The sequence below is a fragment of the Chrysochloris asiatica genome, unplaced genomic scaffold (genome assembly GCF_000296735.1).
Source record: "Chrysochloris asiatica unplaced genomic scaffold, ChrAsi1.0 scaffold00219, whole genome shotgun sequence".
NCBI lineage: Eukaryota > Metazoa > Chordata > Mammalia > Afrosoricida > Chrysochloridae > Chrysochloris > Chrysochloris asiatica.
The window spans coordinates 390,159-403,339 of record NW_006408737.1 but is presented as its reverse complement, the minus strand read 5'-3'; the positions used below and the strand labels follow the sequence as shown (position 1 = coordinate 403,339).

The window sequence follows — 13,181 nt, the reverse complement described above, 5'->3', positions numbered from 1 at the left end:
TCGTTTCCCCATGGAATCCTCCAAGTCTAGCAGCCTTGGGCACTGCAGACCAGCTTATACTTGTGGGGTTGAAGGAGTGCGCTTTCTGTGAGATCAGTACTGCCTCAAAGACAGTGTCCTTTACAGGTCGGAACCACTGACTACTCCTTGTCACTAGAGCTCCTTCAACACCAGTTAAAAACCCCAAACCAAGCCCACTGTCTTCCAGCCACCCCTACTAGGGTTTTGGAGGATGTAAGTCTTTCTGGGAGCAGAAAGCCTCATTTTCCTCCTGAGAAATGGATGATGAGTTTGAACTGTAGAACTTGGGGTCAGTAGTTCTGTGCGTAGCCTATTGTGCCACTGGACCTGCTTTGGGAAAACTTTTCCCTCTGTCGTTCTGTGGGAAAAAGACAAAAAAGTCAGCTTCACAAAGATTTGTAGTCTTCTTAAACCAAATGGAGTAGTTCTTCTCTGTCCTGTAGGATCTCTGTGAGGCAGAATTGATTTGATGGCATTGGGTTTGGTTTAGTTTGAGAACGTTTACTTCTGCTTTTTATGACTGGATTGGTGGAGGCGTGAGGCCACTTCAGACTTTTGGGAAGATTGCAATTTAGGAAAGAGTGGTCATGCTTAGCTTCCGTCTCTTAGCAGTCCTGCTCCCATCAGTGTTATTATAGGCATCTGGCCTCAGGGCCTGATCATGCTTCTGTAAAGCTACTGGTCTGTCTGGTTCCAGCTCCCAGGCTCTCTGCCTCTGCAGTCTCAGCTCCTGGCCTCCCTCATCTTGGCTTCCTGCCCAGGTTCTCATGCAGTCTCACCTTGAGTCCATCCTCCAGAAGCCTGGCTCCTGGCTACCAGCCTTGGGTGCTCCAGGCCAGCATACACTTGCTTGTTTGGCTGAGGGAGTGAGTAGTTCACGCACACCTCTCTTACCTCTGCAAGATCAAGGATGCCTCAAGGAGAGTGTCCTTTATGGGGTCTGGTTGCAAATGAGTAGGAGGTCCTAGTATCATTGATAATATTGGATGTTTTATACTTTAGTTATCAGAACGCACTCTGTAAAATGTAATCAACGTTGTTGTTGGCCAGCATCAAGTCAGCTCCAACTCATGGGGATCATACACAAAATATAAGAAAAGGTTGCCAGGTCCAGGACATCTCATGATCATTGGTATGTTTCAATCCATTGTATTGACTATTGTGTCAATCCATCTCACTGATGTTTTCTCTGACCTTCTGATTTATCAAGCATGATGTCCTTTTGCAAAGACAGGTATTTCCTAAGGACATGTTATCTTCCCTTCTTAGGAGCATTCTTGTATTTCTTCTTCTAAGACCAATTTGTTCATTTTTCTGGCAGTCCACAGTATATTCAGTATTTTCAGCACCAAGATTAGAATGCATCATTTCTCCTGTCTTCCTAATTCATTGTCCATCTTTCACGATGCCATTGGAGAGACCAAGGCTTGGGTCAGACACACATTACTCTTCAAAGTGACTTTGCTTTTTAAAAATTTGAAGACATCTTTTGTAGCTGAATTACTCAGTACAATGCATCACTTTATTTTTTTGACTGCTGCTTCCATGGATGTGTATTATTGATCCAAATAGAAGGCAACCTATTTTAGTCAAAATTATTAAGGTATAAATTATATTCAATAAACTGTTGTACAATAAAACATTTTGCTTGATGAGTTTTGACAAAAATATATACCAGTGTATTTAGTAGTATGGTCAACACAGAACATTTCCTTCACCTCAAGTATCCTGTGTTCCTTTTCAATGCCACACTTCACCTCTGGCCATAGACCATATTCATTTTAATATTCTGGAATTTCACATAATCGGACTAATACAGTGTGAATTATTTGGCATCTGGTTTCTTTCACAAAGAATCATGTTTCCAAAGTTCATCCATGTTGCTGTGTGTATCAATGGCTCATTCCTTTTATGACTAGAATGTTGGACAAGAGGGGTAACACTGTACTTACAGTTATACTGCTGTTTCATGTTCTTCATGCCTCTATGCCCTGCTAGGCCAGCTCTGTGATTGAATTAACACTGAGCTTCTTACTCGCACGTACTGTTAATTTACAGTGTTACATCCAAGCCTCTGTCTGACTCTGATTCACTCATCCTAATCTCTTCTTTCTATTCCCTGGGGAGACTGACTTGTTTCCTTGTTTTTATTTCTTGGTTATAGGTGTTGTCCTTCATAATAGATTCTGGCTTCCCTCTTTGAGCAGATTTCATCTGCACCCTACTGGTGATGCTATATTTGGCCTTTTGGGTTTCACCTCACCACACCTGGTTTCGTCTCCTTGCAGGCCCATCTATGCCAGTGCAGGCTGCACCCTCATCAAGTTTACCTTATTCCTGTGAGCAAGCCTCTGAGAGGCAGTCCTGTGCAGGTCACAACACAGCCTACCCTACCAGAACACAGATGTATCTGAGGGTCTAGAGCATATCATTTAGGCCAGCGTCTTAGAGCATGCTGTGGAAAGCAAGCATCAGACAGAAGTGTCCAGCTTTATGGATGACCACTGAAATTTTGTCATGTGCTTTGCCAGTCTGTCTGTTTTTCTAATCACTGTCTTCATGGAAGATCCCAAGCTTTCCTAGCAGTAGTCAAGTCCTTGTGCAGGTTGAAGGCCTCTTTCTCCTCCAAGTAGATGTGGCAGTTCCCTGAGAAACTCTGGCCACAGAGACAGTTACCTGCAACACATGGCTATGGGACAAACCACTGCCTTAAGAGGACCTTTCTTTTTCTTTCTTTCTTTTTTTATTGTGTAAAAGATCTCTATTAATCAAGAGCACAAACCAAAACTCAGCTACTATAAAATTGACCAAGTAAATCACATCAGCCCAGTAAGGAGAAACCAGATAAGTCTAATGAAATTCCTAAAGAAAATACAATAATTCCAACATTAAAGTAATAACTGTTGTTAAGTGCCATCGAGTTGGTTTCGACTCATAGAGACCCTATAAAGGGTTTCCAATGAGCAGCTGATAGGTTTGAACTGCCAACCTTGTGATAAGCAGTCCAGTGCTTATTCTACAGCACCACTAAAAGCCTTCAAGTAGGGAAAATATACACACATCAGTACAAATACCTTAATTCTGAGGCATGTGTAAGTGTACTGGAACCTGATGCATCACAGAACACAAGTAGTGTCTTAGATGGGTGTGTTTGGTCAGAGACCATTACAATCACCTGGTAACTCTCATGGGTGTCAAAGCAGTGACTGCAATTATATTCACAGTATGACTCTATGCCTGTTAGCAGTACAGACTGATGGTAGCATTTCAACCTGATGCAAATTACGCAATCAGAAAATGTTGGCTGTTAAGGCCAATTTCCTATCACCCAACATCAGTAGGGAATTCAGAGGGGGCAAATCCAACTTACAACATTACATCAAAATAGTGTATTCATAGTGCTTTTCAAAGACCCCACAGTGGGGAAAAAGGAAAGTCAACAGGAACACAGTATCTCATTTAGAATTTACTAGCTCTTCCAGTGTTTCAGAGTGATACAGGGTACTTCAAAGATCTAAAGGGAATATAGGACAGTAGGTGGACTTAGAACACATGGAACAAATGTCTTGATTGAATCACTGAATCAGTCTAATGGACAAAGTTCTTGACTGAATCAAGTCTATTGCTAAGTAGTTTCATCAGTTTTTCAGTCTATTGGGTCGCATCAGTGGTCTGCCATTCAGGAAATCTAATAATTTTGTATTTCTTTCATAAAGAGTTGACATCAAGTGATATAAACCTAGAATTGGAGAGTAAGCCTGCAGATATGTTGGTTACACTGTTTCATTTGGTTATTTGTCATGGCAGGACAAAGGCAGTAGGTGGGGAAGATTCCAATCAACTGGAAGCAAGTGACTCCAAAGGAATTTCCTGTAATGATTCCCATTTCTGACTCTGTAAAGGTCATTACCTTTATAAAGCAAGCTTCAATGTTTGATTTATTTGCATCTTTGTTGGGAGTTCATTCAGTTTTACAGAAGCTCTCAGGAGATCCCTCTTCTGAGTAATAACTAATAACTTCCCAATCTATCTATTTGGTGATACCGCAACAATGCAATTTGTTTAAGATCCAGTCTACAGCATCACTTCTATAATCTCCTGTAGTGTTACTATTGTTTCAGAGCTTCCTCATAATTACTCTTAGAGTAGTTCTTAATTTTATGTCTAAAAAATGAATCCTACAGTGGCAGCAACCAATGCTACCAAAATAATGAGAGCCAGAAACATCGCACACAGTTTTCGTATCCAGGCAGAAGCTCGACAGGTAGCAAAATAGCCAAAGAGAAAAATTACAGTGCCAGTGCCAATGAGCGTGAAGAGCACATTGGTGGCATGCTCATTTAAAAGAGAAAAATAATTCTCCAGGCTCACCTCACCCCAAATACCAACGGCAAGAAGGATAGCACCAGTGATCAGAAGACGAAGGCGGACACTTAAAACAAGGAATGACTGATTTTGTCTGCAATCTCTGAAAAGGGGATGCCGTGATGTGTCTAAGACCCTGCACCACCACACCAGGGGATCAGAAGCCGGCAAGACTTGGAAACTGCTGAAACCGTCTGAGTGTCTACAGCTCTTAAGAGGACCTTTAAAGTGGCCAATCCCAAGTGCTAATTACCATCAGAAGTTAACACCAAGGTGTAAAAGAGAAGATGGTGACCCTTGGGAGGGCTGGAGGTATCATCTCAAAGGGCCTGGTGTTTAAAAAGTATGAGTTTGTGCTTCACTGCAGACTTCTGGTGTGGCACCGGAGGATAAGCACTGGACTGCTAACAAGTTTAGGGATTCAAATCCACCAGTTCCTCTTCCTTGGAAATCCTATACAGGGTTGCTATAAATTGGTACTGACTAGACAGCACTTAACAATAACAACAATAACAATGAACCTGAAGGTTGGTAGTTCAAACCCAGTAGCACAGTGGAAGAAAGGCATAGAGATCTGCTTCTATAAAGATTACAGCAAAACTACAGATAGAGTAGTTTTGCTCTGTATCACATGGTGTATGTGTGTGTGAAGAAAGAACGAGAGATTCATATACACAGCTAGCTTCATCTCTTTCTCTGTCTCTCTCTTCTGATTTTTTTTTTTTTTTTTTTAAATCTCTGTTTTCATCCTTTGACCTCTGCCTCTTTTGTACTTAGTCCTTTTGGGCACTTAATCGTTCCATTGTCAGTTCTGGCCACAGCCAGGCTAGGAATGGAGGCTTCATTCATTTATAGGAACGGAGGCTTCATTTTCTATCCTGCCTCCACCCTCCAATTAAAGTTGGTTCTTTGGTATCTTATTTCTACTTCCTTCAGGTGTGGCACAGAATAATCTCCAAACCTGGAACCTTCCAAGGGAGGCAGACCGGAAAGTTTTACAGTAAGTGGTCTCTTTGTTCTCTCTACTACTCTGTTCATATGGCTGTGTCTTGACTCCATTTTCTCTTTTGGTCTCTTAGCTTGGATCTTTGCTACCTTGTTGCTGTCCCCAGCCTCTACTTGGATAAAGCTCTGGAGAAAGATCATTTCCTATTCCTGCCTGTTCCCCTGGACTCTGGGAGTACCTACTGAGAAACTGGGTGAGGAAGGCTTTGAAAGAGGAGGATGACCCCCAAGCAGTCACCCCACAGCTTCTTCATTCAACTACCCATTACAGTCTACAACCACGCTCACCTTCTTTGTACAAAAACCACAGATGGGTCTTTCACTGTGGATATGTTTCCTTCCTTCTCCTGTTAGACTCAGCTTTAGCCTTTGCATTGAATCCTATTTCAATTCACAGTCTCAGTTCTCTCCTCTGATAGTCCTTTCTCTTTAATCTGCCACCTTTATTGAATCTCTTTCCCTAGCATTCAAATACATTCCATTTCCTCCCCTGTTAAAACAAAGAAAACCTTCTCCTTACTTGTTACTTCATGTTACCGCATTACCTCTCTGATACCTTTTATTGCCAAGCTTTCTAAAATACTTGTCTATATATATATTACCTCTAGTTCTTTAGTGCCACATTTTCTTAATTGAATTAATTTTTATGTTAGAAATCATGCTTAGAGTTATAAAAGTCAATTAATATTGAAAAGTTTATATATAAACATAGTAAATTCCCTGCTTCATCCTCCCAGGGACCTCTCAGAAATCTACTAGTAATGAGATTTGTTTCTTACACCTCTGCAGTTCTAAACAGAGAAAGTATGTATACTGCTACCTTTTTGATTAACCAATTTTAGGTTTTATTAGTTGTTGTTATTAAAATGCCATTGAGTGGATGCTGACTTATAGCTATCCTGCACAGGGTTTTCTAGGAGTAGCTGGTGGATTTCAATCACTAATTTTGTGGTTCACAGTCGAGTGCTTATCTTACAGCACCACCACAAGATTTTAAATCTCTCACGTAAATAAATATAAGTACTGTTGTTTTGTACTCATAGTAATTCTGTAATGTATACTGACTTTTGGCAAAAAAAATTTTTTTAGTAACGTTCTGTAATAACACTTAAAAATCATTAGTAACTAGACTGCACCCAACAAATTATAAAAGTAGTGCATCTTTCAGCCAATATCTTAATTTTTACACACAATACAAAACCTCCACAAAGCCATCATCTGCATGCAGATGAATGAATAAAAAAATAAAACCAAACCAATTATGTTTCCTACTATGAACTAGTTTTTGTCCCACTAAATCAGAAAGTTTCTGTCTAATATTGAGGGAAGGAAAATATTTTATTTACTGCTCTGCCAGTCCCATTTCCCTAGAAGTTTGACATAGGGCAAAGAAACTTATCCCACAGGTCTCAGCCAATAGCCTAAATAAATCTTTACTATCTTTCCAGAGGAAAAAAGTGTCTCCTCATCTCACTGCAAACTAGAAGTGTTTGTTGTTGTTAATTGCTGTCGACTTGGCTCCGACTCACAGTGACCCTGTATAGGATTTCTGAGTAGCAGCTGGTGGGTTTGAACCACTAACTTTGTGGTTCAAACCAAATTTGCGGCCCAGTGCTTATCTTACAGTGCCATATGCCTATGATATTCTTTTCGGAATTCCTCAATCCTGTTTAAGTGCCAAGTATTTAATGTCAGGCATTATTTAGGAACAAAGGAGCTCTGGTAGCGTAGTGGTTACGAATCGGGCTGCGAACCGCAAGGTCAGCGGTTCGAAACTACCAGTTTGCTCCGTGGGAGAAAGATGAGGCTTTCTACTCCCGTAAAGATTTACAGCCTCGGAAACCCTGTTCAGGGTCTCTATGGGTCGGAACCGACTCGACGGCACTTAACAACAACAACGTTCCAGAGGAAGAGCATTTCATTATACTTCTATTACAATTTTAGTTAGATCAAGTGTCTATGTTCACATCATTATTTCTATGCAAAGATTACTGACAATTGAGTAGTGCACTTTACTCTTATGTTTCCTTTCTTCTGTTCTGCTTTTCCTAGGGTTAGGAATTGCTTATTTTAGGTCCATTTATCTAGTACTTTTCTTGGCACTTCTTGCTAGTTTTTCCTGAAATTTCAGGTTAATCATATAAGCGAATCGATCTATCCCTTTCTTTTTTTCCTTCTTGGAGTCATTCTTTCTAGAGAAATCCATTCCCTGCAGGGCTTTCTAGGACTCTTTTTTTCTTCGTTTGGCTTTCTAGTTCATGGATCTCTCGTCTTTCTCCTTTGTTTGTTGTAGTTTTGGTAGAGGACATCCTTTAGTAATTTCAAATAACTTAAAGAAAATGGTCTAATGGCAAAGGGTGGTCCATTTTCATTAGAATTTGTCCCTCTTGACAAACTGTCCTGGTCTGAACTGCAGTGTTAGAAGAGAGAGAAGGGTTTCAGAAAGTGGGGTTTTGAGTCTGCTGGCCCCCTTTTCTCTTAGTGCCGCAATAGTTTATCCCTCTGTCTCTTCCTTTATTTCTCAACATCAATATATATAGGGAATGAGGTCAAGTTCTCCTCTGGTGAGCAATTGCTCTTCCTATTGCCTCAGAATGTGTGGGTGTTTCTGTTTCATAGCATCTTAGGAGGTTTTTAAAATCGATTCTAGGCCCTACCTAGGGCCTGGGGTCCAAAGGGTAGGTACCTGGGTGGTCATACCCATCTGTTTAATGCAACCCCCCTCCCCCCCCCAACAAAAGTGATCTATCAGGTTTGGGTGTAAGTTGACCCTGGCTTGGGTTGGGGAACTATTTGTTAGAATAAAGGACCTCTTCTACCTCAATCCCAGGCCTTTGTTTGTCAGGCATCAGGGAGATGAATCATGCCCCCTTCTTCCTCAGCTGCCCACATCGGAGTGGTCGTCTTGGAAGGTGCCAGTGTTGTCTTTTCATTCTCTTTCCTGAATTAGCTTTCTGGACAGCAGAGATTTGCTCTTGCAGCCCTAGACTTTGTTGTGAATTGTTCCTTCCCCAATAAAGTCTGTTTTCCCCAACTGCCCTGTGATTTATAGCCCAAACCCCTGTGTGTTCTCATGGTCCAAACATTTTCTCTCTTCACCTGCTGTCTTGTTGAAACACTGTTATTTGAATCTCAGCAACCTTCCCCATTCCCAAATAGCCCTTTGAGATGCAGTCTCCATTGGTTTTAGGTAATAGGTGAACTTTCTCTTTAAAAACTTTCTATTCATTATTGCTTCTTTTCTTTTGAAGACACCCTAGCAACATTTTAATTCCGTATTTTAAACAACTTAAGAGCCTGCTCTTTTTCCCTTGTTACTTCAGCATCAACAAATGTCTACAGTTTTTGGTAGTGTTTAGCCTCTAAAGGCTATCTAGTTTCTCACACTATCTTTCCATGTCTATCTTTTCACTTCTGTCTCTTTCCAGGACTTGAACTTCTGTTTAAATCCTGCTTCTGTGCCCAGAAACCTACCTATGTTGTTGTTATTGTTAAGTGCTACCAAGTCAGTTCCAACCTATAGTGACCCTGCATAGAGTTTCCAAGGAGCGGCTGGTGGGCTTGAACCTCTGACCTTGTGGTTCAATCCGACTTTGCAATTCAGCCCATTAACCTACAGCACCACACAATACTATTTCTCTCTGAGTCCCCAATTTTTCATCTAGAATAACTGCTGAGATGGTTTCTGTAATGATCAAACACAACAGTAAAGCACCAGTCACAAGTAAGCCCTCAAAAGTGGCCATTCTATTTTTGTCATGACATAAACTTGAACTTTTAACTCTTCTGAGTTAAAAGATTTCCATGAGCCCCTGGGTCTCATAGGTGAGGGTCAATGGGTTGCATATATTTTATTTTACATACTTACCATACTGCAGCATCGCCGGCAAATATATATTAGCTCTGTATATGGCCAGATAGAAAAAAACAATCAAACAACATATTTATTTTAATCCAAAGTGTTTAAAGAGGCACACAATATGTGTAAGAGGGATGGGGACAAGGAAGGAGTGATCAACACACCCACACAGCTTCTACCTACAAGCCTATGCAATCACACTTACTATCTGACAGAGAGGCACAGAGGGAATGACAAGAAAGATATCCCTGCTTTCATTATCCACTTCACTTGGGACATTGCATACAACCTCCTTTTCCTGGCCTCCACGCAGCAGCTTGCCAAGCACCCAGAACACAGGTTGGCTCTTTTCTCAACAGTGACGTTTCCTCCACTCCCTTCTCCAGGCCACTGGTCTCAACCCGACTTTACACGCCGATTGCCATGGCCTTGACCCGTGACCCTAAGGATGCATTGCTGTTTGTCTTATGTGACCTTGAGGAGGAAAGTTTCAAGACATTAAAGTTCTACCTGCAGAGCATAACCTTGCCTGATGGTCACTGGCAGTTGGCCCGAGGGAAGCTGAAAGGCCTGAGTCCGGTGGACCTGGCATCTCAACTCATTGACATATATGGAGCAAATGAGGCTGTGAACGTGGTGCTTAAGGGCTTGAAAAAGATGAACCTGTTAGAGCTTGTGGACCATCTCAGCCACGTTTGTCTGAATGGTGAGTACGGCAGAGGAGACAGGAATCCAGGATAACATTGGGGTCCTTTTCCACGGCATTTCCAGAGACCCCTTATAATTTATGCCTTTTCACATCCTTGCCCTCTCACATTGCCTGGGGAAGCACTGAGAACCTGGTTCAGCTGAGAACCATGTAGGTTCCTTTAGTTGCAAATAAACAAGAATCTTGATCGTATAAAACAAAATTTTGTTTTTGTTTTTGTTTTAGGAAGAACCTACTGGTTCTCAGCTATTGGGTGGAGGGCATGAGCTGAGGACAAGAACTTATTTATTGAAAGACTATAGTATCTAATGGTTAGGGTCCCCTGCCCTTCCATTCCCCACCCTGTTTCCATGGCCAGTTGTAGTGCCAGAGAAGGGACAAGTATGAAAAAGAGGCTTAGAGATCTAGGATGGCATTGGCAAAGACATTTTCACTAACCTAACCAGAAGAAATGGCATTAGGGTGTGTTGGGTCAAACCTTTCTAGTGCCTCTCCTGGCAGGCAACTCAGGCTATTTTTTTTATGGAGGATTATCTTCTCCCATGCCTTTGCTTGCTCAAAGAATAGTAGATTGATGTCACCCTGGAGAGTAGGGTGGGCATGGAGCCGAAATGACCTCTAATCCCTTTTGATGGAATATCAGGGGATCTATCTGTACCTGTGTTGCCTCCCACAGGACTCTTTTCCTCCTGAGAACTCCTATGATATAAAGAAATGGAAGGATTCAATATGCTCAACATCTGCTCTGAACCTCATTTATCTTGACATCTGGCCTGTCTTTTACCAAGAATGAGTTCCTATTATTTCATAATCTGCTAGCTTTCCATTTGCTCTCTTCTCTTGGTTTTGACCGCTTCAAATAGGGACATTTCACATGAACACTCAGTCACACATTATCGCATAGAGACTTTCACACTTATGTTTATAAACTTGTACTTACAGATACACACTAACACACTTCCCCTACACAAACATACACAGACTTTCCTAAGAACATTCCCATAAACTTATGGATACAAGCATTCACTCACACCTCCAAATATCCACATACACAAAACACCCTTACACACTCACATAGATGTACACATGTGCAACACATGTGGACACACACACGAAATTGGTTTATTCCATGAAGCCAGAATTATAATCTTTGGGGAATTACAACTTTGAGAAATTAGAAGATAGGTAAAATGATCAAATCAAGAGTTTGAAATGCCCATTTTTGTTTTTTGTTTTTCCATCTCACCGCCTAATACTCCACTTGTCTGGCTTAGATTACAGAGAAAGATACCGAGAGCATGTGCGCTACCTAGAGGAGAGGCAAGAAGGAGGAGTCAACGGCAGCTACAACCAGCTACTCCTGGTGGCCAAGTCCAGCTCAGGGTGCCCAGAGAAGGAGGTCACGGTGAATGATCTGTTTGGTTCAGGGGAAAGGTCCTCCAAGTCCACTGTAGTGCTTCAGGGGTCAGCTGGCACTGGAAAGACAACACTGGCAAGAAAAATAGTATTGGACTGGGCCAGTGGTACCCTGTTTGCAGGACAATTTGATTATGTCTTTTATGTGAGTTGCAGGGAAGTGGTGCTGCTGCCAGAGTGCACTCTTGATTTGCTCCTTTTCTGGTGTTGTGGGGACAATAAAGCACCAGTCAAGGAGATTTTGAGGCAGCCAGAGCGCCTCCTGTTTATCCTGGATGGCTTTGATGAATTACAGAGGCCCTTTGCCGAGAAACTGATGAGGCCAAGGTTGAGCCCCATGCAAGACCTGTTGCATCGTCTAATTAGGAGAAATATACTTTCGGAGTCCTTCCTTTTCATCACAACTAGACCCCTAGCTCTGCAAAATCTTGGGTGCTTGCTGCAGCAACCACACCATGTCCACATTGTAGGTTTCTCTGAGGAGGAGAGGAAAAGATATTTCAGGTTCTATTTCACAGATGAGGAGCAAGCCAGAAATGCCCTTGACTTTGTACAAAGAAATCAAGTTCTTTACAAAGCATGCCAGGTTCCAGGTATTTGCTGGGTGGTCTGCTCCTGGCTAAAGAAGCAGTTAGAAAGAGGCAAGGAAATCTCAGACATACCCAGTAACAGCACTGATATCTACATGGCCTATGTCTCCACCTTCTTGCCACCCAATGACAATGAGGACTGCTTGGAGCTTCCCCGCCACAAGGTCCTAAAGAGTTTGTGTTCTTTGGCAGCTGAGGGGATCCAGCACCAGAAGATTCTATTTGAGGAAGCTGACCTCAAAAAGTACAATTTAGATGGGCCCAAACTTGCTGCTTTCCTGAGTAGCAGTGATTACCAAGAAGGGCTTGATGTCAAGAAGTTCTACAGCTTCCGCCATATTAGCTTCCAGGAATTTTTTTATGCCATGTCCTACCTGGTGAAAGAGGACCACCACCCATTGGGGAAGGAGTCCCGTAGGGAATTGGAAAGACTGCTAGAGACAAAGAATGAGGATATGACCCTCAGCATGCAATTTTTACTGGACATGTTGAAATATGGCAGCTCCTCAAACTTAGAAGTAAAGTTTTGCTTCAAAATTTCTTCTTATGTAATTCAGGATCTGAAGCATTTTAAAAAACAACTGGAATCTGTAAGACATAATAGTACCTGGGATTTGGAATTCTCCCTTTATGAGTCTAAAATCAAGAACCTGGTAAAGGGTATTCAATGGAGTGACACATCAGTTGCACTGACATGTTCAAATGAAAAGGAAGTCCGCCAGAGATGCTCATTCAATGTTAAAACTTCCTTGAGAAACAGACAGGGAAAGGAGCCAAAGAATCTTCTTGAAGACAAAAACAAAAGAGCAGGGACACAGAAGGGAGATTCTGATGGCAAAGGCAGAGGGACAAAAGAACCAGAGACAAGGAAGTTAGGAGCAGTTGCATGTGGAAGCATAGAAATGGGGACAATAGAAGTAATGGGCCAGAGGAATGGTGGGGTGCAAGAGCAGGAAAATTGGAGTAAGACAGCAAAAAAGAATGGAAAAATGTGAGATCAGACTAATAGGTTCTAGAAGAGATGAAAGGACAGAGGGGAAAAAAAAAGGAAGAAAGAAAATTAGATATTTAGAGAGTTAGAAGATTTGAAACAACCACATTTGCCATTTATGGATCAAGTTAAATTATTTAGCTGTTTATAACTTTCTGGGATGCAGAATCCAGTTTTGTAATCCCTCTAGAATTGAGTTTTGAGTCTCTGAGTAAAATCCATATA

General features: G+C 41.7%; 1 protein-coding gene and 1 pseudogene across 1 annotated transcript; one reads left to right on the top strand and one right to left on the bottom strand.

Annotated features, from left to right (window-relative positions):
* Positions 1-2,578: 2,578 nt before the first annotated feature.
* Positions 2,579-9,272, bottom strand: LOC102817068 (annotated as a pseudogene).
* Positions 9,273-9,371: 99 nt separating this feature from the next.
* Positions 9,372-12,960, top strand: NLRP10 (NLR family, pyrin domain containing 10). The gene is made up of 3 exons (XM_006873023.1): positions 9,372-9,589; positions 9,637-9,956; positions 11,234-12,960. The coding sequence occupies exons 1-3, from the start codon at positions 9,372-9,374 to the stop codon at positions 12,958-12,960; spliced, it is 2,265 nt and encodes a 754-aa protein (XP_006873085.1).
* The last annotated feature ends 221 nt before the right edge of the window (positions 12,961-13,181 follow it).

Coding starts and splice junctions, on each gene's coding strand:
- NLRP10 (XM_006873023.1), top strand. CDS start 9,372: ATGTGTAAGAGGGATGGGGACAAGGAAGGAGTGATCAACACACCCACA. Junction 9,590..9,636: donor GCCAAGCACCCAGAACACAG/GTTGGCTCTTTT, acceptor TCCCTTCTCCAG/GCCACTGGTCTCAACCCGAC. Junction 9,957..11,233: donor CAGCCACGTTTGTCTGAATG/GTGAGTACGGCA, acceptor TGTCTGGCTTAG/ATTACAGAGAAAGATACCGA.